We start from the raw sequence: 22722 nt of genomic DNA, 5'->3' as shown, positions 1-22722 counted from the left end.
GTTAGAGAAAACACTGACTATCAGATAGTAGATATCTAGTTAGAGAAAACACTGACTACCAGATAGTAGATATCTAGTTAGAGAAAACACTGTGACTATCAGATAGTAGATATCTAGTTAGAGAAAACACTGTGACTACCAGATAGTAGATATCTAGTTAGAGAAAACACTGACTACCAGATAGTAGATATCTAGTTAGAGAAAACACTGTGACTACCAGATAGTAGATATCTAGTTAGAGAAAACACTGTGACTACCAGATAGTAGATATCTAGTTAGAGAAAACACTGTGACTACCAGATAGTAGATATCTAGTTAGAGAAAACACTGTGACTACCAGATAGTAGATATCTAGTTAGAGAAAACACTGTGACTACCAGATAGTAGATATCTAGTTAGAGAAAACACTGTGACTACCAGATAGTAGATATCTAGTTAGAGAAAACACTGACTACCAGATAGTAGATATCTAGTTAGAGAAAACACTGTGACTACCAGATAGTAGATATCTAGTTAGAGAAAACACTGTGACTACCAGATAGTAGATATCTAGTTAGAGAAAACACTGTGACTACCAGATAGTAGATATCTAGTTAGAGAAAACACTGACTACCAGATAGTAGATATCTAGTTAGAGAAAACACTGACTACCAGATAGTAGATATCTAGTTAGAGAAAACACTGTGACTACCAGATAGTAGATATCTAGTTAGAGAAAACACCTACTACCAGATAGTAGATATCTAGTTAGAGAAAACACTGACTACCAGATAGTAGATATCTAGTTAGAGAAAACACTGACTATCAGATAGTAGATATCTAGTTAGAGAAAACACTGACTACCAGATAGTAGATATCTAGTTAGAGAAAACACTGTGACTACCAGATAGTAGATATCTAGTTAGAGAAAACACTGTGACTACCAGATAGTAGATATCTAGTTAGAGAAAACACTATGACTACCAGATAGTAGATATCTAGTTAGACAAAACACTGACTACCAGATAGTAGATATCTAGTTAGAGAAAACACTGTGACTACCAGATAGTAGATATCTAGTTAGAGAAAACACTGTGACTACCAGATAGTAGATATCTAGTTAGAGAAAACACTGTGACTACCAGATAGTAGATATCTAGTTAGAGAAAACACTGTGACTACCAGATAGTAGATATCTAGTTAGAAAAAACACTGACTACCAGATAGTAGATATCTAGTTAGAGAAAACACTGTGACTACCAGATAGTAGATATCTAGTTAGAGAAAACACTGTGACTACCAGATAGTAGATATCTAGTTAGAGAAAACACTGTGACTACCAGATAGTAGATATCTAGTTAGAGAAAACACTGACTACCAGATAGTAGATATCTAGTTAGAGAAAACACTGACTACCAGATAGTAGATATCTAGTTAGAGAAAACACTGTGACTACCAGATAGTAGATATCTAGTTAGAGAAAACACCTACTACCAGATAGTAGATATCTAGTTAGAGAAAACACTGACTACCAGATAGTAGATATCTAGTTAGAGAAAACACTGACTATCAGATAGTAGATATCTAGTTAGAGAAAACACTGACTACCAGATAGTAGATATCTAGTTAGAGAAAACACTGTGACTACCAGATAGTAGATATCTAGTTAGAGAAAACACTGTGACTACCAGATAGTAGATATCTAGTTAGAGAAAACACTGTGACTACCAGATAGTAGATATCTAGTTAGAGAAAACACTGACTACCAGATAGTAGATATCTAGTTAGAGAAAACACTGTGACTACCAGATAGTAGATATCTAGTTAGAGAAAACACTGACTACCAGATAGTAGATATCTAGTTAGAGAAAACACTGTGACTACCAGATAGTAGATATCTAGTTAGAGAAAACACTGTGACTACCAGATAGTAGATATCTAGTTAGAGAAAACACTGACTACCAGATAGTAGATATCTAGTTAGAGAAAACACTGTGACTACCAGATAGTAGATATCTAGTTAGAGAAAACACTGACTACCAGATAGTAGATATCTAGTTAGAGAAAACACTGACTACCAGATAGTAGATATCTAGTTAGAGAAAACACTGTGACTACCAGATAGTAGATATCTAGTTAGAGAAAACACTGTGACTACCAGATAGTAGATATCTAGTTAGAGAAAACACTGTGACTACCAGATAGTAGATATCTAGTTAGAGAAAACACTGACTACCAGATAGTAGATATCTAGTTAGAGAAAACACTGTGACTACCAGATAGTAGATATCTAGTTAGAGAAAACACTGACTACCAGATAGTAGATATCTAGTTAGAGAAAACACTGACTACCAGATAGTAGATATCTAGTTAGAGAAAACACTGTGACTACCAGATAGTAGATATCTAGTTAGAGAAAACACTGTGACTACCAGATAGTAGATATCTAGTTAGAGAAAACACTGTGACTACCAGATAGTAGATATCTAGTTAGAGAAAACACTGTGACTACCAGATAGTAGATATCTAGTTAGAGAAAACACTGTCACTACCAGATAGTAGATATCTAGTTAAAGAAAACACTGTGACTACCAGATAGTAGATATCTAGTTAGAGAAAACACTGACTACCAGATAGTAGATATCTAGTTAGAGAAAACACTGACTACCAGATAGTAGATATCTAGTTAGAGAAAACACTGTGACTACCAGATAGTAGATATCTAGTTAGAGAAAACACTGTGACTACCAGATAGTAGATATCTAGTTAGAGAAAACACTGACTACCAGATAGTAGATATCTAGTTAGAGAAAACACTGACTACCAGATAGTAGATATCTAGTTAGAGAAAACACTGACTACCAGATAGTAGATATCTAGTTAGAGAAAACACTGACTACCAGATAGTAGATATCTAGTTAGAGAAAACACTGACTACCAGATAGTAGATATCTAGTTAGAGAAAACACTGTGACTACCAGATAGTAGATATCTAGTTAGAGAAAACACTGTGACTACCAGATAGTAGATATCTAGTTAGAGAAAACACTGTGACTACCAGATAGTAGATGTCTAGTTAAAGAAAACACTGTGACTACCAGATAGTAGATATCTAGTTAGAGAAAACACTGACTACCAGATAGTAGATATCTAGTTAAAGAAAACACTGTGACTACCAGATAGTAGATATCTAGTTAGAGAAAACACTGACTACCAGATAGTAGATGTCTAGTTAAAGAAAACACTGTGACTACCAGATAGTAGATATCTAGTTAGAGAAAACACTGACTACCAGATAGTAGATATCTAGTTAAAGAAAACACTGTGACTACCAGATAGTAGATATCTAGTTAGAGAAAACACTGACTACCAGATAGTAGATATCTAGTTAGAGAAAACACTGTGACTACCAGATAGTAGATAACTAGTTAGAGAAAACACTGACTACCAGATAGTAGATATCTAGTTAGAGAAAACACTGTGACTATCAGATAGTAGATATCTAGTTAGAGAAAACACTGTGACTACCAGATAGTAGATATCTAGTTAGAGAAAACACTGTGACTACCAGATAGTAGATATCTAGTTAGAGAAAACACTGTGACTACCAGATAGTAGATATCTAGTTAGAGAAAACACTGACTACCAGATAGTAGATATCTAGTTAGAGAAAACACTGTGACTACCAGATAGTAGATATCTAGTTAGAGAAAACACTGTGACTACCAGATAGTAGATATCTAGTTAGAGAAAACACTGACTACCAGATAGTAGATATCTAGTTAGAGAAAACACTGTGACTACCAGATAGTAGATATCTAGTTAGAGAAAACACTGTGACTACCAGATAGTAGATATCTAGTTAGAGAAAACACTGTGACTATCAGATAATAGATATCTAGTTAGAGAAAACACTGACTACCAGATAGTAGATATCTAGTTAGAGAAAACACTGTGACTACCAGATAGTAGATATCTAGTTAGAGAAAACACTGTGACTACCAGATAGTAGATATCTAGTTAGAGAAAACACTTTGACTACCAGATAGTAGATATCTAGTTAGAGAAAACACTGACTACCAGATAGTAGATATCTAGTTAGAGAAAACACTGTGACTACCAGATAGTAGATATCTAGTTAGAGAAAACACTGTGACTACCAGATAGTAGATATCTAGTTAGAGAAAATACTGTGACTACCAGATAGTAGATATCTAGTTAGAGAAAACACTGTGACTACCAGATAGTAGATATCTAGTTAGAGAAAACACTGACTACCAGATAGTAGATATCTAGTTAGAGAAAACACTGACTACCAGATAGTAGATATCTAGTTAGAGAAAACACTGTGACTACCAGATAGTAGATATCTAGTTAGAGAAAACACTGTGACTACCAGATAGTAGATATCTAGTTAGAGAAAACACTGTGACTACCAGATAGTAGATATCTAGTTAGAGAAAACACTGTGACTACCAGATAGTAGATATCTAGTTAGAGAAAACACTGTGACTACCAGATAGTAGATATCTAGTTAGAGAAAACACTGTGACTACCAGATAGTAGATATCTAGTTAGAGAAAACACTGTGACTACCAGATAGTAGATATCTAGTTAGAGAAAATACTGTGACTACCATATAGTAGATATCTAGTTAGAGAAAACACTGTGACTATCAGATAGTGGCACTGACGGAAACTGACGGAAACATGGATCACCACAGATAACACTGCTACTCCTACTGCTCTCTCCTCGTCCGCCCACGTGTTCTCGCACACCCCGAGAGCTTCTGGTCAGCGGGGTGGTGGCACCGGGATCCTCATCTCTCCCAAGTGGTCTTTCTCTCTTTCTCCCCTTACCCATCTGTCTATTGCCTCCTTTGAATTCCATGCTGTCACAGTTACCAGCCCTTTCAAGCTTAACATCCTTATCATTTATCGCCCTCCAGGTTCCCTCGGAGAGTTCATCAATGAGCTTGATGCCTTGATAAGCTCCTTTCCTGAGGACGGCTCACCTCTCACAGTTCTGGGCGACTTTAACCTCCCCACGTCTACCTTTGACTCATTCCTCTCTGCCTCCTTCTTTCCACTCCTCTCCTCTTTTAGACCTCACCCTCTCACCTTCCCCCCTACTCACAAGGCAGGCAATACGCTTGACCTCATCTTTACTAGATGCTGTTCTTCCACTAACCTCATTGCAACTCCCTCCAAGTCTCCGACCACTACCTTGTATCCTTTTCCCTCTCGCTCTCATCCAACACTTCCCACACTGCCCCTACTCGATGGTATCGCGCCGTCCCAACCTTCGCTCTCTCTCCCCGCTACTCTCTCCTCTTCCATCCTATCTTCTCTTCCCTCTGCTCAAACTTTCTCCAACCTATCTCCTGATTCTGCCTCCTCAACCCTCCTCTCCTCCCTTACTGCATCCTTTGACTCCCTATGTCCCCTATCCTCCAGGCCGGCTCGGTCCTCCCCTCCCGCTCCGTGGCTCGACGACTCATTGCGAGCTCACAGAACAGGGCTCCGGGCAGCCGATATCGGAAATGGAGGAAAACTCGCCTCCCTGCGGACCTGGCATCCTTTCACTCCTCCTCTCTACATTTTCCTCCTCTGTCTCTGCTGCTAAAGCCACTTTCTACCATTCTAAGTTCCAAGCATCTGCCTCTAACCCTAGGAAGCTCTTTGCCACCTTCTCCTCCCTCCTGAATCCTCCCCCCAGATCCCTCCTCCCTCTCTGCAGATGACTTCGTCAACCATTTTGAAAAGAAGGTCGATGACATCCGATCCTCGTTTGCTAAGTCAAACGACACCGCTGATTCTGCTCACACTGCCCTACCCTATGCTCTGACCTCTTTCTCCCCTCTCTCTCCAGATGAAATCTCGCGTCTTGTGACGGCCGATAGCCCAACAACCTGCCCGCTTGACCCTATCCCCTCCTCTCTTCTCCAGACCATTTCCGGAGACCTTCTCCCTTACCTCACCTCGCTCATCAACTCATCCCTGACCGCTGGCTACGTCCCTCCCGTCTTCAAGAGAGCGAGAGTTGCACCCTTCTGAAAAAGACCTACACTAGATCCCTCCGATGTCAACAACTACAGACCAGTATCCCTTCTCTCTTTTCTCTCCAAAACTCTTGAGCGTGCCGTCCTTGGCCAGCTCTACCGCTATCTCTCTCAGAATGACCTTCTTGATCCAAATCAGTCAGGTTTCAAGACTAGTCATTCAACTGAGACTGCTCTTCTCTGTATCACGGAGGCGCTCCGCACTGCTAAAGCTAACTCTCTCTCCTCTGCTCTCATCCTTCTAGACCTATCGGCTGCCTTCGATACTGTGAACCATCAGATCCTCCTCTCCACCCTCTCCGAGTTGGGCATCTCCGGCGCGGCCCACGCTAGATTCGTCCTACCTGACAGGTCGCTCCTACCAGGTGGCGTGGCGAGAATCTGTCTCCTTCTGTGGTCCTTCTGTAGCTCAGTTGGTAGAGCATGGCGCTTGTAATGCCAGGGTAGTGGGTTCGATCCCGGGACCACCCATTCGTAGAATGTATGCACATGACTGTAAGTCGCTTTGGATAAAAGCGTCTGATAAATGGCATATATTATTATATTATTATTATTATTACCACGCGCTCTCACCACTGGTGTCCCCAGGGCTCTGTTCTAGGCCCTCTCTTATTCTCGCTATACACCAAGTCACTTGGCTCTGTCATAACCTCACATGGTCTCTCCTATCATTGCTATGCAGACGACACACAATTAATCTTCTCCTTTCCCCCTTCTGATGACCAGGTGGCGAATCGCATCTCTGCATGTCTGGCAGACATATCAGTGTGGATGACGGATCACCACCTCAAGCTGAACCTCAGCAAGACGGAGCTCCTCTTCCTCCCGGGAAGGACTGCCCGACTCCATGATCTCGCCATCACGGTTGACAACTCCATTGTGTCCTCCTCCCAGAGCGCTAAGAACCTTGGCGTGATCCTGGACAACACCCTGACGTTCTCAACTAACATCAAGGCGGTGTCCCGTTCCTGTAGGTTCATGCTCTACAACATCCGCAGAGTACGACCCTGCCTCACACAGGAAGCGGCGCAGGTCCTAATCCAGGCACTTGTCATCTCCCGTCTTGATTACTGCAACTCGCTGTTGGCTGGGCTCCCTGTTAGAGAAAACCTGTGCCATTAAACCCCTACAACTCATCCAGAACGCCGCAGCCCGTCTGGTGTTCAACCTTCCCAAGTTCTCTCACGTCACCCCGCTCCTCCGCTCTCTCCACTGGCTTCCAGTTGAAGCTCGCATCCGCTACAAGACCATGGTGCTCGCCTACGGAGCTGTGAGGGGAACGGCACCTCAGTACCTCCAGGCTCTGATCAGGCCCTACACCCAAACAAGGGCACTGCGTTCATCCACCTCTGGCCTACTCGCCTCCCTACCACTGAGGAAGTACAGTTCCCGCTCAGCCCAGTCAAAACTGTTCGCTGCTCTGGCCCCGCAATGGTGGAACAAACTCCCTCACGACGCCAGGACAGCGGAGTCAATCACCACCTTCCGGAGACACCTGAAACCCCACCTCTTCAAGGAATACCTAGGATAGGGTAAGTAAGGGTAGGTAATCCTTCTCCCCCCAACAAGATTTAGATGCAAGTGGCTGTTCCACTGGTTGTCATAAGGTGTATGCACCAATTTGTAAGTCGCTCTGGATAAGAGCGTCTGCTAAATGACTTAAATGTAATGTAAATGTAGATATCTAGTTAGAGAAAACACTGTGACTACCAGATAGTAGATATCTAGTTAGAGAAAACACTGTGACTACCAGATAGTAGATATCTAGTTAGAGAAAACACTGTGACTACCAGATAGTAGATATCTAGTTAGAGAAGACACTGACTATCAGATAGTAGATATCTAGTTAAAGAAAACACTGACTACCAGATAGTAGATATCTAGTTAGAGAAAACACTGTGACTACCAGATAGTAGATATCTAGTTAGAGAAAACACTGTGACTATCAGATAGTAGATATCTAGTTAGAGAAAACACTGTGACTACCAGATAGTAGATATCTAGTTAGAGAAAACACTGACTACCAGATAGTAGATATCTAGTTAGAGAAAACACTGACTATCAGATAGTAGATATCTAGTTAAAGAAAACACTGTGACTACCAGATAGTAGATATCTAGTTAGAGAAAACACTGTGACTACCAGATAGTAGATATCTAGTTAGAGAAAACACTGACTACCAGATAGTAGATATCTAGTTAGAGAAAACACTGACTACCAGATAGTAGATATCTAGTTAGAGAAAACACTGTGACTACCAGATAGTAGATATCTAGTTAGAGAAAACACTGTGACTATCAGATAATAGATATCTAGTTAGAGAAAACACTGACTACCAGATAGTAGATATCTAGTTAGAGAAAACACTGTGACTACCAGATAGTAGATATCTAGTTAGAGAAAACACTGTGACTACCAGATAGTAGATATCTAGTTAGAGAAAACACTGTGACTACCAGATAGTAGATATCTAGTTAGAGAAAACACTGACTACCAGATAGTAGATATCTAGTTAGAGAAAACACTGTGACTACCAGATAGTAGATATCTAGTTAGAGAAAACACTGTGACTACCAGATAGTAGATATCTAGTTAGAGAAAATACTGTGACTACCATATAGTAGATATCTAGTTAGAGAAAACACTGTGACTATCAGATAGTGGCACTGACGGAAACTGACGGAAACATGGATCACCACAGATAACACTGCTACTCCTACTGCTCTCTCCTCGTCCGCCCACGTGTTCTCGCACACCCCGAGAGCTTCTGGTCAGCGGGTGGTGGCACCGGTAGATCCTCATCTCTCCCAAGTGGTCTTTCTCTCTTTCTCCCCTTACCCATCTGTCTATTGCCTCCTTTGAATTCCATGCTGTCACAGTTACCAGCCCTTTCAAGCTTAACATCCTTATCATTTATCGCCCTCCAGGTTCCCTCGGAGAGTTCATCAATGAGCTTGATGCCTTGATAAGCTCCTTTCCTGAGAAAACTCACCTCTCACAGTTCTGGGCGACTTTAACCTCCCCACGTCTACCTTTGACTCATTCCTCTCTGCCTCCTTCTTTCCACTCCTCTCCTCTTTTGACCTCACCCTCTCACCTTCCCCCTACTCACAAGGCAGGCAATACGCTTGACCTCATCTTTACTAGATGCTGTTCTTCCACTAACCTCATTGCAACTCCCTCCAAGTCTCCGACCACTACCTTGTATCCTTTTCCCTCTCGCTCTCATCCAACACTTCCCACACTGCCCTACTCGGATGGTATCGATATCATCCCAACCTTCGACTACTCTCTCCCCCGCTATCTCTCCTCTTCCATCCTATCTTCTCTTCCCTCTGCTCAAACTTTCTCCAACCTATCTCTGATTCTGCCTCCTCAGATAGTCCTATCCTCCCTTACTGCATCCTTTGACTACCAGATAGTCCCCTATCCTCCAGGCACTGTGACTACCAGATAGTCCCCTCCCGCCTCCGTGGCTACCAGATAGTAGATATCTAGCTCACAGAACAGGGCTGGGCAGCCAGATAGAGAATGGAGGAAAACACTGTGCTACCTAGTAGATATCTTTCAGAAAACACCTCCTACCAGATTTTCCTCCTCTGTCTCTGCTGCTAAAGCCACTTTCTACCATTCTAAGTTCCAAGCATCTGCCTCTAACCCTAGGATATCTTTGCCACCTTCTCCTCCCTCCTGAATCCTCCCCCACTCCCTCCTCCCTCTCTGCAGATGACTACCAGATAACCATTTTGAAAAGAAAACACTGACATCCGATCCTAGATATTAGTTAAGTCAAACGACACCAGATAGTAGTTCTGCTAGACACTGCCCTACCAGATGCTAGACCTCTTTCTCCCCTCTCTCTCCAGATGAAATCTAGTTTGAGAAAACACGGACTACCAACAACCTATCCGTTGACCCTATCCCTGTCTCTTCTCCAGACCATTTCCGGAGACCTTCTCCCTTACCTCACCTCGCTCATCAACTCATCCCTACCGCTGGCTACGTTAGAGAAAACACTGTGACTTCAAGATAGCGAGAGTATCTACCCCTTCTGAAAAAACCTACACTCAGATCCCTCCGATATCAGTTACAACTACAGACCAGATCCCTAGATATCTTTTTAGAGAAAACCTAGTTAAAACTCTTGAGCGTGCCGATAGTAGCCAGCTCTACCGCTATCTCTCTCAGAATGACCTTCTAGTTAGATCCAAATCAGTCAGGTTTCAAGACTAGTCATTCAACTGAGAAAACTTCCAGATAGTAGATATCTAGAGGAAAACACTGCTCTACCAGATAGTAACTATCTAGTTAGAGAAAACACTGTGACTCATCCAGATAGTAGATATCGGCTAGCCTTCGATACTGTGAACCATCAGATCCTCCTCTATCTAGTTAGGGAAAACACTGACTACCAGATAGTAGATACGCTTGGAAAACGTCCTACCTGACAGGTCTAGTTAGAGAAAACAGGTGGCGTACCAGATAGTAATCTGTCTCCTCAAAACACTCTCACCACTGGTGTCCCCCAGGGCTCTGTTCTAGGCCCTCTCTTATATCTCGCTATACACCAAGTCACTTGGCTCTGTCATAACCTCACATGGTCTCTCCTATCATTGTTATGCAGACGACACACAATTAATCTCTCTCCTTTGACTACCAGATAGACCAGTGGCGAATCGCACTGTGACAGTAGATATCTCTGCATGTCTGATAGACATATCAGTTAGGAAAACATCACCACCTCAAGCTGAACCTCAGCAAGACGGAGCTCACTGTGACTTCCTCCCGGGGAAGAAAACACTGTTACCATGATCTAGATATCTAGTTAGACAACTCCATTGTGTCCTCCTCCCAGAGCGCTAAGAACACTGGCGTGATAGTGGATATCTAGTTGACGTTCTCAACTAACATCATAGTAGATGTCCCGTTCCTGAGGTTCATGCTGACTACAACATAGTAGATATCTAGTTAGAGAAAACACTGCTCACACAGATAGTAGATATCGCAGGTCCTAATCCAGGCACTGTCATCTCCAGATAGTAGATATCTGCAAACACTGTGGCTGGGCTCAGCCTGTAGATATCATTAAAACACTGTGACTATCCAGATACGTAGATATCTAGTTAGAGAAAACACTTCCCAGATAGTTCTCTCACGTTACCCCGCTCCTCCGCTCTCTCCACTGGCTTCCAGTTAGAGAAAACACGTGATCCAGATAGTAGATACCATGGTGCTCGCCTACGATAGTAGATATCTAGTTAGGGGAACACTGTACCTCCAGGCTCTGATAGGCCCTACACCCAAACAAGGGCACTGTGACATCCACCTAGTGGCCTATCTAGTCCCTACCACTGAAAACACTTCCCGACTAGCCCAGTCAAAACTGTTAGCTGCACTGGCCCCCAATGGTGGAACAAACTTAGACGCCAGGACAGCTGAGTCAATCACCACCTTCCGGTTAGACACCTGAAACCCCACCTGACTACCAAGATACCTAGGATAGGGTAAGTAAGAGAAATCCTTCTCCCCCAACAAGATTTAGATGCAAAACACTGTTCCACTGGTTGTCATAAGTGTATGCAAAACTTGTGAGTACCTGATAAGAGATATCTAGTTAAATGAAAACACTTAAATGTAATGTAAAAAACACTGTAGATATCTAGTTAGAGAAAACACTGTGACTACCAGATAGTAGATATCTAGTTAGAGAAAACACTGTGACTACCAGATAGTAGATATCTAGTTAGAGAAAACCAGATAGTAGATATCTAGTTAGAGAAAACACTGTGACTACCAGATAGTAGATATCTAGTTAGAGAAGACACTGACTATCAGATAGTAGATATCTAGTTAAAGAAAACACTGACTACCAGATAGTAGATATCTAGTTAGAGAAAACACTGTGACTACCAGATAGTAGATATCTAGTTAGAGAAAACACTGTGACTATCAGATAGTAGATATCTAGTTAGAGAAAACACTGTGACTACCAGATAGTAGATATCTAGTTAGAGAAAACACTGACTACCAGATAGTAGATATCTAGTTAGAGAAAACACTGACTATCAGATAGTAGATATCTAGTTAAAGAAAACACTGTGACTACCAGATAGTAGATATCTAGTTAGAGAAAACACTGTGACTACCAGATAGTAGATATCTAGTTAGAGAAAACACTGACTACCAGATAGTAGATATCTAGTTAAAGAAAACACTGACTACCAGATAGTAGATATCTAGTTAGAGAAAACACTGACTACCAGATAGTAGATATCTAGTTAGAGAAAACACTGACTACCAGATAGTAGATATCTAGTTAGAGAAAACACTGACTATCAGATAGTAGATATCTAGTTAAAGAAAACACTGACTACCAGATAGTAGATATCTAGTTAGAGAAAACACTGACTACCAGATAGTAGATATCTAGTTAGAGAAAACACTGACTACCAGATAGTAGATATCTAGTTAGAGAAAACACTGACTATCAGATAGTAGATATCTAGTTAGAGAAAACACTGTGACTACCAGATAGTAGATATCTAGTTAGAGAAAACACTGTGACTACCAGATAGTAGATATCTAGTTAGAGAAAACACTGACTACCAGATAGTAGATATCTAGTTAGAGAAAACACTGACTACCAGATAGTAGATATCTAGTTAGAGAAAACACTGACTACCAGATAGTAGATATCTAGTTAGAGAAAACACTGACTACCAGATAGTAGATATCTAGTTAGAGAAAACACTGTGACTACCAGATAGTAGATATCTAGTTAGAGAAAACACTGACTACCAGATAGTAGATATCTAGTTAGAGAAAACACTGTGACTACCAGATAGTAGATATCTAGTTAGAGAAAACACTGACTACCAGATAGTAGATATCTAGTTAGAGAAAACACTGACTACCAGATAGTAGATATCTAGTTAGAGAAAACACTGACTACCAGATAGTAGATATCTAGTTAGAGAAAAGCACATTTTTTTGTCCATTTAAAATAACATCAAATTCATCAGAAATACAGTGTAGACATTGTTAATGTTGTTATTGATTGTTGGTGGAAAAGGCAGATTTTTAAAATGGAATATCTACATAGGCTCCAGAGGCCCACTATCAGCACCACTCCTGTAAGGGGTGTAACCGGTGGCAGGGAAGTCAGACACCGGAGAGCAGAACTAAAGCCGGAGAAGTTTAATAGCAAAACCCACGGCATAAAAATAACAAGAATAATTGGGTACAAAAACCCCTCGGGCACCAAACTACACGTGCACAAGCATTTACAATAAACAATCCCACACAAAGACATGGGGGGAAACAGAGGGTTAAATACACAACAAGTGATTGAGGGAATTGAAACCAGGTGTGAGGAAAAACAAGACAAAAACACGGAAAAAAAGTGGATCACATGGAAAGACCCGACGCCGAGCGCCGCCCGTACATGAAAAGTGGATCGCCGATGGCCCGTAGGAAGACCCGACGCCGAGCGCCGCCGTACATAGGAGAGGACCCGACGCCGAGCGCCGCCCGTACATAGGAGAGGACCCGACGCCGAGCGCCGCCCGTACATAGGAGAGGACCCGACGCCGAGCGCCGCCCGTACATAGGAGAGGACCCGACGCCGAGCGCCGCCCGTACATAGGAGAGGACCCGCCAGCGCCGCCCGGGAGAGGACGCCGCCCGCCCGCATAGGAGAGGACCCGACGCCGAGCGCCGCCCGTACATAGGAGAGGACCCGACGCCGAGCGCCGCCCGTACATAGGAGAGGACCCGGCGCCGAGCGCCGCCCGTACATAGGAGAGGACCCGACGCCGAGCGCCGCCCGTACATAGGAGAGGACCCGACGCCGCGCCGCGCCGCCCGTACATAGGAGAGGACCCGACGCCGAGCGCCGCCCGTACATAGGAGAGGAGGACGCCGAGCGCCGCCCGTACATAGGAGCCCGCCGCCCCCGTACATAGGAGAGGACCCCGACGCCGCGCCCGTACATAGGAGAGGACCCGACCCGAGCGCGCCCCGTACATAGGAGAGGACCCGACGCCGAGCGCCGCCCGTACATAGGAGAGGACCCGACGCCGAGCGCCGCCCGTACATAGGAGAGGACCCGACATCAGCGGAAGTCAACTCCTGTGTTCCAAGGGCACGTTGTGTTAGCTCATCCAAGTTTATCATTTTAAAAGGCTAATTGATCATTAGAAAACCCTTTTGCAATTATGTTAGCACAGCTGAAAACTGTTGTCCTGATTAAAGATGCAATAAAACTGACCTTCTTGAAACTAGTTGAGTATCTGGAGCGTCAGCATTTGTGGATTCAATTACAGGCTCAAAATGGCCAGAAACAAAGAACTTTCTTCTGAAACTTATCAGTCTATTCTTGTTCTGAGAAATGAAGGCTATTCAATGCCAGAAATTGCCAAGGAACTGAAGATCGCGTACAATGCTGTGTACTACTCCCTTCAAAGAAAGACGCAAACTGGCGTTGTGCACCGGGGCCTCCCACTCCCAACTGAGCAAGAGGACAAGTACACCTCACAAGTCCTCAACTGGCAGCTTCATTAAATAGTACCCGCAAAACACCAGTCTCAACGTCAACAGTGAAGAGGCGACTCCGGGATGCTGGCCTTCTAGGCAGGAACGCTGCTAAGATAAACACAATGCAAATGTACCTCTTGGTCAGATGGTTGACTGGGGTGCTGGGGCTGGCAGGGACGGGCTGGCAGGGACGGGCTGGCAGGGACAGGCTAGCAGGGACGGGCTGGCCCACCTCCGACTGCAGGCTGTGGTTAGCATTAAACAGACAGAGGGAGATGGATGTTAGAGAGAGAGAGAATTCTACCAAATTTGATATTGTCAAATCATTTAGATGTTTGACATTGGTAAACTTCTTACTATGGTGACAGTGTCAGTAGATTTGAGACAGCTCAGAACCTCTCCACACAGTGTGTGTGTGTGTGTGTGTGTGTGTGTGTGTGTGTGTGTGTGTGTGTGTGTGTGTGTGTGTGTGTGTGTGTGTGTGTGTGTGTGTGTGTGTGTGTGTTTGTGTGTCCCACTTACTCCACTAGCTCCTCCTCCTCCTCCATGCTGCGTCTGATCCAGCTGTTGTCTTTCAGCAGACTGGTCTTCTTCCTGCTGCTGTCAACGTTGTTCTGACTGGCACTCATCTCCTGACTCCATCTGACAGGCTTCGACTTCTGACTGAAAACAGACATCGCAGAAAGCAGGCGAGGATGTTCCAGTCTGTGCTAGAAGAAACATGAAATGTAACAGAGATATTGGTGTGATGAACACTCACAACCTGGGTCACCTGCTACGTTTCAACATTCCAATGACCTGTCCTGAGGACATACCTGCATGTGGATGTATCTGTTTGATGAGGAACGCTTCCTGATGTGGTTAAGAATGGCGTGCTAGATGGTATGTTTGATTATGCAATAATGTTCACCACACAGAGCCCAAGTTATGATTGAACAATCACAAACTTAAATGGTTGAGAACAGCAGACTTTGTTTCACTGTGGCTTAATAGTGTTGCTATGGCTTAATAGTGTTGCTATGGCTTAATAGTGTTGCTATGGCTTAATAGTGTTGTTATGGCGTAATAGTGTTGTTATGGCTTAATAGTGTTGTTATGGCTTAATAGTGTTGTCAGGGCTTAATTGTGTTGTTATGGCTTAATAGTGTTGTTATGGCTTAATAGTGTTGTTATGGCTTAATAGTGTTGTCAGGGCTTAATAGTGTTGCTATGGCTTAATAGTGTTGTCAGGGCTTAATAGTGTTGTCAGGGCTTAATAGTGTTGCTATGGCTTAATAGTGTTGTTATGGCTTAATAGTGTTGTTATGGCTTAATAGTGTTGTTATGGCTTAATAGTGTTGTTATGGCTTAATAGTGTTGTTATGGCTTAATAGTGTTGTCAGGGCTTAATAGTGTTGTCAGGGCTTAATAGTGTTGTTATGGCTTAATAGTGTTGTCAGGGCTTAATAGTGTTGTCAGGGCTTAATAGTGTTGCTATGGCTTAATAGTGTTGCTATGGCTTAATAGTGTTGCTATGGCTTAATAGTGTTGTTATGGCTTAATAGTGTTGTTATGGCTTAATAGTGTTGTTATGGCTTAATAGTGTTGTCAGGGCTTAATAGTGTTGTTATGGCTTAATAGTGTTGTTATGGCTTAATAGTGTTGTCAGGGCTTAATAGTGTTGCTATGGCTTAATAGTGTTGCTATGGCTTAATAGTGTTGCTATGGCTTAATAGTGTTGTTATGGCTTAATAGTGTTGTTATGGCTTAATAGTGTTGTTATGGCTTAATAGTGTTGTTATGGCTTAATAGTGTTGTCAGGGCTTAATAGTGTTGTTATGGCTTAATAGTGTTGCTATGGCTTAATAGTGTTGTTATGGCTTAATAGTGTTGTCAGGGCTTAATAGTGTTGTTATGGCTTAATAGTGTTGTCAGGGCTTAATAGTGTTGTCAGGGCTTAATAGTGTTGTTATGGCTTAATAGTGTTGTCAGGGCTTAATAGTGTTGTCAGGGCTTAATAGTGTTGCTATGGCTTAATAGTGTTGCTATGGCTTAATAGTGTTGTTATGGCTTAATAGTGTTGTCAGGGCTTAATAGTGTTGCTATGGCTTAATAGTGTTGTTATGGCTTAATAGTGTTGTTATGGCTTAATAGTGTTGTTATGGCTTAATAGTGTTGTTATGGCTTAATAGTGTTGTTATGGCTTAATAGTGTTGTTATGGCTTAATAGTGTTGTTATGGCTTAATAGTGTTGTCAGGGCTTAATAGTGTTGTCAGGGCTTAATAGTGTTGTTATGGCTTAATAGTGTTGTCAGGGCTTAATAGTGTTGTCAGGGCTTAATAGTGTTGGTATGGCTTAATAGTGTTGTTATGGCTTAATAGTGTTGTTATGGCTTAATAGTGTTGTTATGGCTTAATAGTGTTGTCAGGGCTTAATAGTGTTGTCAGGGCTTAATAGTGTTGTTATGGCTTAATAGTGTTGTCAGGGCTTAATAGTGTTGTCATGGCTTAATAGTGTTGTCATGGCTTAATAGTGTTGTTATGGCTTAATAGTGTTGTTATGGCTTAATAGTGTTGTCAGGGCTTAATAGTGTTGCTATGGCTTAATAGTGTTGTTATGGCTTAATTGTATTGCCATGGCTTAATTGTGTTGCTAGGGCTAAAGGGGTGTTATTAGGGCTTAATAGTGTTGCTATGGCTTAATAGTGTTGTTAGGGCTTAATAGTGTTGCTATGGCTTAATAGTGTTGTTACGGCTTAATAGTGTTGCTATGGCTTAATAGTGTTGCTATGGCTTAATAGTGTTGTCAGGGCTTAATAGTGTTGTTATGGCTTAATAGTGTTGTCAGTGCTTAATAGTGTTGCTATGGCTTAATAGTGTTGTTATGGCTTAATTGTGTTGCTATGGCTTAATAGTGTTGTCAGGGCTTAATAGTGTTGCTATGGCTTAATAGTGTTGCTATGGCTTAATAGTGTTGTTATGGCTTAATAGTGTTGTTATGGCTTAATAGTGTTGTCTGGGCTTAACAGTGTTGTCAGGGCTTAATAGTGTTGTTATGGCTTAATAGTGTTGTCAGGGCTTAATAGTGTTGTCAGGGCTTAATAGTGTTGCTATGGCTTAATAGTGTTGTTATGGCTTGATAGTGTTGTTATGGCTTAATAGTGTTGTTATGGCTTAATAGTGTTGTTATGGCTTAATAGTGTTGTCAGGGCTTAATAGTGTTGTCAGGGCTTAATGGTGTTGTTATGGCTTAATAGTGTTGTCAGGGCTTAATAGTGTTGTCATGGCTTAATAGTGTTGTTATGGCTTAATAGTGTTGTTATGGCTTAATAGTGTTGTTATGGCTTAATAGTGTTGTTATGGCTTAATAGTGTTGTTATGGCTTAATAGTGTTGCTATGGCTTAATAGTGTTGCTATGGCTTAATAGTGTTGTTATGGCTTAATTGTGTTGCCATGGCTTAATTGTGTTGCTAGGGCTAAAGGGGTGTTATTAGGGCTTAATAGTGTTGCTATGGCTTAATAGTGTTGTTAGGGCTTAATAGTGTTGCTATGGCTTAATAGTGTTGTTACGGCTTAATAGTGTTGCTATGGCTTAATAGTGTTGCTATGGCTTAATAGTGTTGTCAGGGCTTAATAGTGTTGTTATGGCTTAATAGTGTTGTCAGGGCTTAATAGTGTTGTTATGGCTTAATTGTGTTGCTATGGCTTAATAGTGTTGTCAGGGCTTAATAGTGTTGCTATGGCTTAATAGTGTTGCTATGGCTTAATAGTGTTGTTATGGCTTAATAGTGTTGTTATGGCTTAATAGTGTTGTTATGGCTTAATAGTGTTGTCAGGGCTTAATTGTGTTGCTATGGCTTAATTGTGTTGCTATGGCTTAATAGTGTTGCTATGGCTTAATTGTGTTGCTATGGCTATTGTTGCTAGTGTTGCTAGCTTAATAGTGTTGCTATGGCTTAATAGTGTTGCTCATAATAGGGCTATAAATAGTGTTGTCATGGCTTAATAGTGTTGTCATGGCTTATAATAGTGTTGCTATGGCTATGGCTAATAGTGTTGCTATGGCATAATAGTGTTGCTGTGTTGCACTAGAACTGTGCAGAACACTGAATGCCATAACCTTTCCTTAACAAACAAAGTCATCTCAGAAAAACACACAGGGATACGGAAATGCCAGCTACCAACTGCTCTTAATGATGCATCTAATCAATATCATGTGTTTTCTAACTGTGAAACTCAAACGATAGTGACCACTACCAAAGAGACCACTACCAAAGAGACCACTACCAAAGAGACTTAAAAGAGACCACTACCAAAGAGACCACTACCAAAGAGACCACTACCAAAGAGACCACTACCAAAGAGACCACTACCAAAGAGACTACTGAGACCACTACCAAAGAGACCACTAAAAGAGACCACTACCAAAGAGACCACTACCAAAGAGACTACTACCAAAGAGACTACTACCAAAGAGACTAACCAAAGAGACTATACCAAAGAGACTACTAATAGAGACTTACCAAAGAGCCTACTACCAAAGAGACCACTAAAAGATGTACCCTCTTTATAGAAAATGATAGATGTATCTGTTTAGTGGTCAGCCTCCGGGCTATTAAACAAGCTAGTGGAATCTCAATTCAATGGCTCAGACACAAGAGGCATGTGGCAGGGTCTACAGTCAATCACGGACTACAAGAAGAAACCCAGCCCAGTCACGTGTCTTGCTCCCAGGCAGACTAAATAACTTTTTGGCCCGCTTAGGACAATACAGTGCCACTGACTGCAACGAAAACATGCGCTTCCTTCACTGCAGCCGAGGTGAGTGACATTTAAACGTCATGCAAGGCTGCAGGCCCAGTTGTCCCCAGCCGGCTTAGAGCATATTGTTGCTATGGCTTAATAGTGTGTGCTATGGCTTAATTGTGTTGCTATGGCTTAATAGTGTTGTCATGGCTTACTAGTGTTGTCAGGGCTTAATAGTAAACCACTTCCCAATGCTTCCCACCATGTCAGGGCTTAATCATGAAGTGCTTTGAGTGTTGCTATGGCTTAATAGTGTTGTTATGGCTTAATCGAGACCCTGGGTCTCGTGTGCAACTGGGTACTGGCTAAAAGGGTGGCAACAACATTGCTGATCCTCAACACGGGGGCTTAATAGTGTTGCCCTCTCCTGTATGGCATAACAGTGGTAGGCTTGATTACCAACAACGCTAGTGGCATAAGGGAGGAGGTGAGGGCCCTGTTGCAGGAAAATAACCTCACACTCAACGTCTTAAAACTAAGGAGATGATCGTGGACTTCAGGAAACAGCAGAGGGAACACCCCCTATCCACATCGGGAACAGTAGTGGAGAGGGTAGCTGTTTTAAGTTATGGCATAATCACAGACAAACTGAATTGCCACTATGGCATAATTCAACCTCAGTGAAGAAATTTGGCTTGTCACCAAAAGCATACAAACTACAGATGCACAATCGAGAGCATCCTGGCATGTATCACCGCCTGTTGTTCAACCGTGGCATCCAGAGGGTAGTGAGGACTGCACAACGTCACCGGGGGCAAACTACCTGCCCTCCAGGACACCTTTGTTACAGGAACTAAAGATCATCAACATCAACCACCCGAACCACTGCCTGTTCACTTTCCTTAATCCAGAACAAGGTCAGTAAGGTGCATCAAATCTGGGACCGAGAGAAAAAACAGCTTCTATCTCAGGGCCATCAGACTGTTAAACAGCCACCACTAACATTGAGTGGCTGCTGCCTCTTTAAGGAATACCTAGATAGGATAAAGTAATCTTCTCACCCCCCTTAAAAGATTTAGATGCACTATTGTATCATGTTCCACTGGATGTCATAAGGTGAATGCACCAATTTGTAAGAAACTCAGCAAATGAAAATGGGAAACACTGTCATTGACACTGACCCAACTCCAGCCATTTTAATAATGGGAAATGATGTAAATATATCACTAGCCACTTTAAACAATGCTACCTTATATAATGTTACTTACCCTACATTATTCATCTCATATGCATATGTATATACTGTACTCTACATCATCGACTGCATCCTTATGTAATACATGTATCACTAGCCACTTTAACTATGCCACTTTGTTTACTTTGTCTACACACTCATCTCATATGTATATACTGTACTCGATACCATCTACTGTATGCTGCTCTGTACCATCACTCATTCATATATCCTTATGTACATATTCCTTATCCCCTTACACTGTGTATAAGACAGTAGTTTTGGAATTGTTAGTTAGATTACTTGTTGGTTATCACTGCATTGTCGGAACTAGAAGCACAAGCATTTCGCTACACTCGCATTAACATCTGCTAACCATGTGTATGTGACAAATAACATTTGATTTGATTTGAACTCACCGTGAAGAAGACCAGTGTTCACAATAGTGGCTGATGGTCGTGGAATAGAGGATTTTCTCTCTCTCTCTCTGTCTCTCTATCTTTCTGTAATTCACTCTGTCTCTCTGTCTCTCTCTCTCTCTCTTTCTCTGTCTCGCTCTCTTTCTCTCTGTCTCTCTCTCTCTATCTTTCTGTAACTCTCTCTGTCTCTCTCTCTCTCTCTCTCTCTCTCTCTGTCTGTCACTTTCTCTCTTTCTCTTTCTCTCTGTCTCTCTCTCTTTCTCTCTCTCTTTCTATCTCTCTCTTTCTATCTTTCTGTAACTCACTCTGTCTCTCTGTCTCTGTCTGTCTCTATCTCTCTCTTTCTCTCTATCTTTCTGTAACTCACTCTGTCTCTCTGTCTCTGTCTGTCTCTGTCTCTCTCTGACGCTACCCTTTCTGTCCTGAAGGGTAAGGATAGGGGTCAGGGAGGGAGGTGTGTCATGCTCTGAGCAAGAACAGTACACACATTTAAACCTGAAAGGTGAGTTACCTGAGTTGACTGTTATCAGTGAGACTAGAAAACCACTGGAGGGTGATCATAAAGAACTGATCAGGACTAAACTCAACGAGCTGCTCTACAAAGCAACAACAGTGGTGATCATAAAGAACTGATCAGGACTAAACTCAACAGCTGCTCTACAAAGCAACAACAGTGGTGATCATAAAAACTGATCAGGACTAAACTAACGATGCTCTACAAAGCAACAACGGTGGTGATCATAAAAACTGATCAGGACTAAACTCAACACTCTACAAAGCAACAACTGGTGCAGTAAAGAACTATCACTAAACCATCCGAAATGCACTAAAGCACCAACAGTGGTGATCATAAAGAACTGATCAGGACTAAACTCAACGAGCTGCTCTACAAATTCGCAACAGACAGTGGTCATCATTAAGAACTGATCAGGACTAAACTCAACGCCTTATCTCAGTTCACTGGTCACGATGGCAACACCCATCCGTAACGCGCTCCAGCAGGTATCAAAGCAACACCTCAGTGGTGACTCATGGAACGAAGAACTGATCAGTTGGAGACTTTTATCTCCCTCACCAACTTCAAACATCAGCTATCCAGCAGCTAACTCGCTGGCTGATCATAGTCTATCAGGTAAACTAGCCCAGCTGCTCTACCTCATTCCCATACTGTTTTTATACTGTTTTTATTTATTTACTGTCTGCTCTAACACCAATATCTCTACCTGTACAAAGACCAGATCATGATCTGCCCATTTTTTTCTATGTTAAGCAACTTGATCAGGACTAAACTCTAGCCTACCTGGTTAAATAAAGGTGAAATAAAAAATAAAAATAAAAAATATGCTGCTTACAAAAACTCAAGCTTTTTAATCTTACACATTGTATATAGACTGCTACAAAGCAACAACGTGTGTGATCATAAAGAACTGATCAGGACTAAACTCAAAATGAGAACTGTCTTCAGAGCAACTAAACTACCTGGTTAAATAAAGGTGAATTAAGAACTGAAATCAGGACTAAACTCAACAAGCTGCTCTACAAAGCAACAACAGTGGTGATCATTAAGAACTGATCAGGACTAAACTCAACGAGCTGCTCTACAACTGTGGTGATCATTAAGAACTGATCAGGACTAAACTCAACGAGAAGCTCTACAAAGCAACACTGGTGATCATAAAGAACTGATCAGGACTAAACTCAACAAAGCAACAACAGTGGTGATCATGGATGTGTGGCTGCCATTATTAAGGGATGTAGTAATGGCTAC

At 42.1% G+C, this 22722-nt stretch overlaps 1 protein-coding gene across 5 annotated transcripts in view; it reads right to left on the bottom strand.

Moving 5' to 3' along the window:
* Positions 1 to 21376, bottom strand: part of LOC118379092 (uncharacterized) — a 34005-nt gene extending 12629 nt beyond the window's left edge. For 3 of the 5 annotated variants that reach the window (XM_052500119.1, XM_052500122.1, XM_052500123.1), the window contains exons 1-3: positions 20955 to 21376; positions 15098 to 15285; positions 14710 to 14820 (exon numbers count right to left, since the gene is read on the bottom strand). In XM_052500119.1, coding sequence (XP_052356079.1) covers positions 14710 to 14820; positions 15098 to 15252 — 266 coding nt within the window. In that variant the 5' untranslated portion in view covers positions 15253 to 15285; positions 20955 to 21376. The remainder of the gene's footprint in view (positions 1 to 14709; positions 14821 to 15097; positions 15286 to 20954) is intronic. The other 2 variants (XM_052500120.1, XM_052500121.1) reach the window with 2 other exon arrangements.
* Positions 21377 to 22722: the final 1346 nt, after the last annotated feature.

Source organism: Oncorhynchus keta, chromosome 37 (genome assembly GCF_023373465.1).
Source record: "Oncorhynchus keta strain PuntledgeMale-10-30-2019 chromosome 37, Oket_V2, whole genome shotgun sequence".
Lineage (NCBI taxonomy): Eukaryota > Metazoa > Chordata > Actinopteri > Salmoniformes > Salmonidae > Oncorhynchus > Oncorhynchus keta.
The sequence above is the reverse complement of the archived record's forward strand: the minus strand, read 5'-3'. Positions and strand labels throughout refer to the sequence as shown.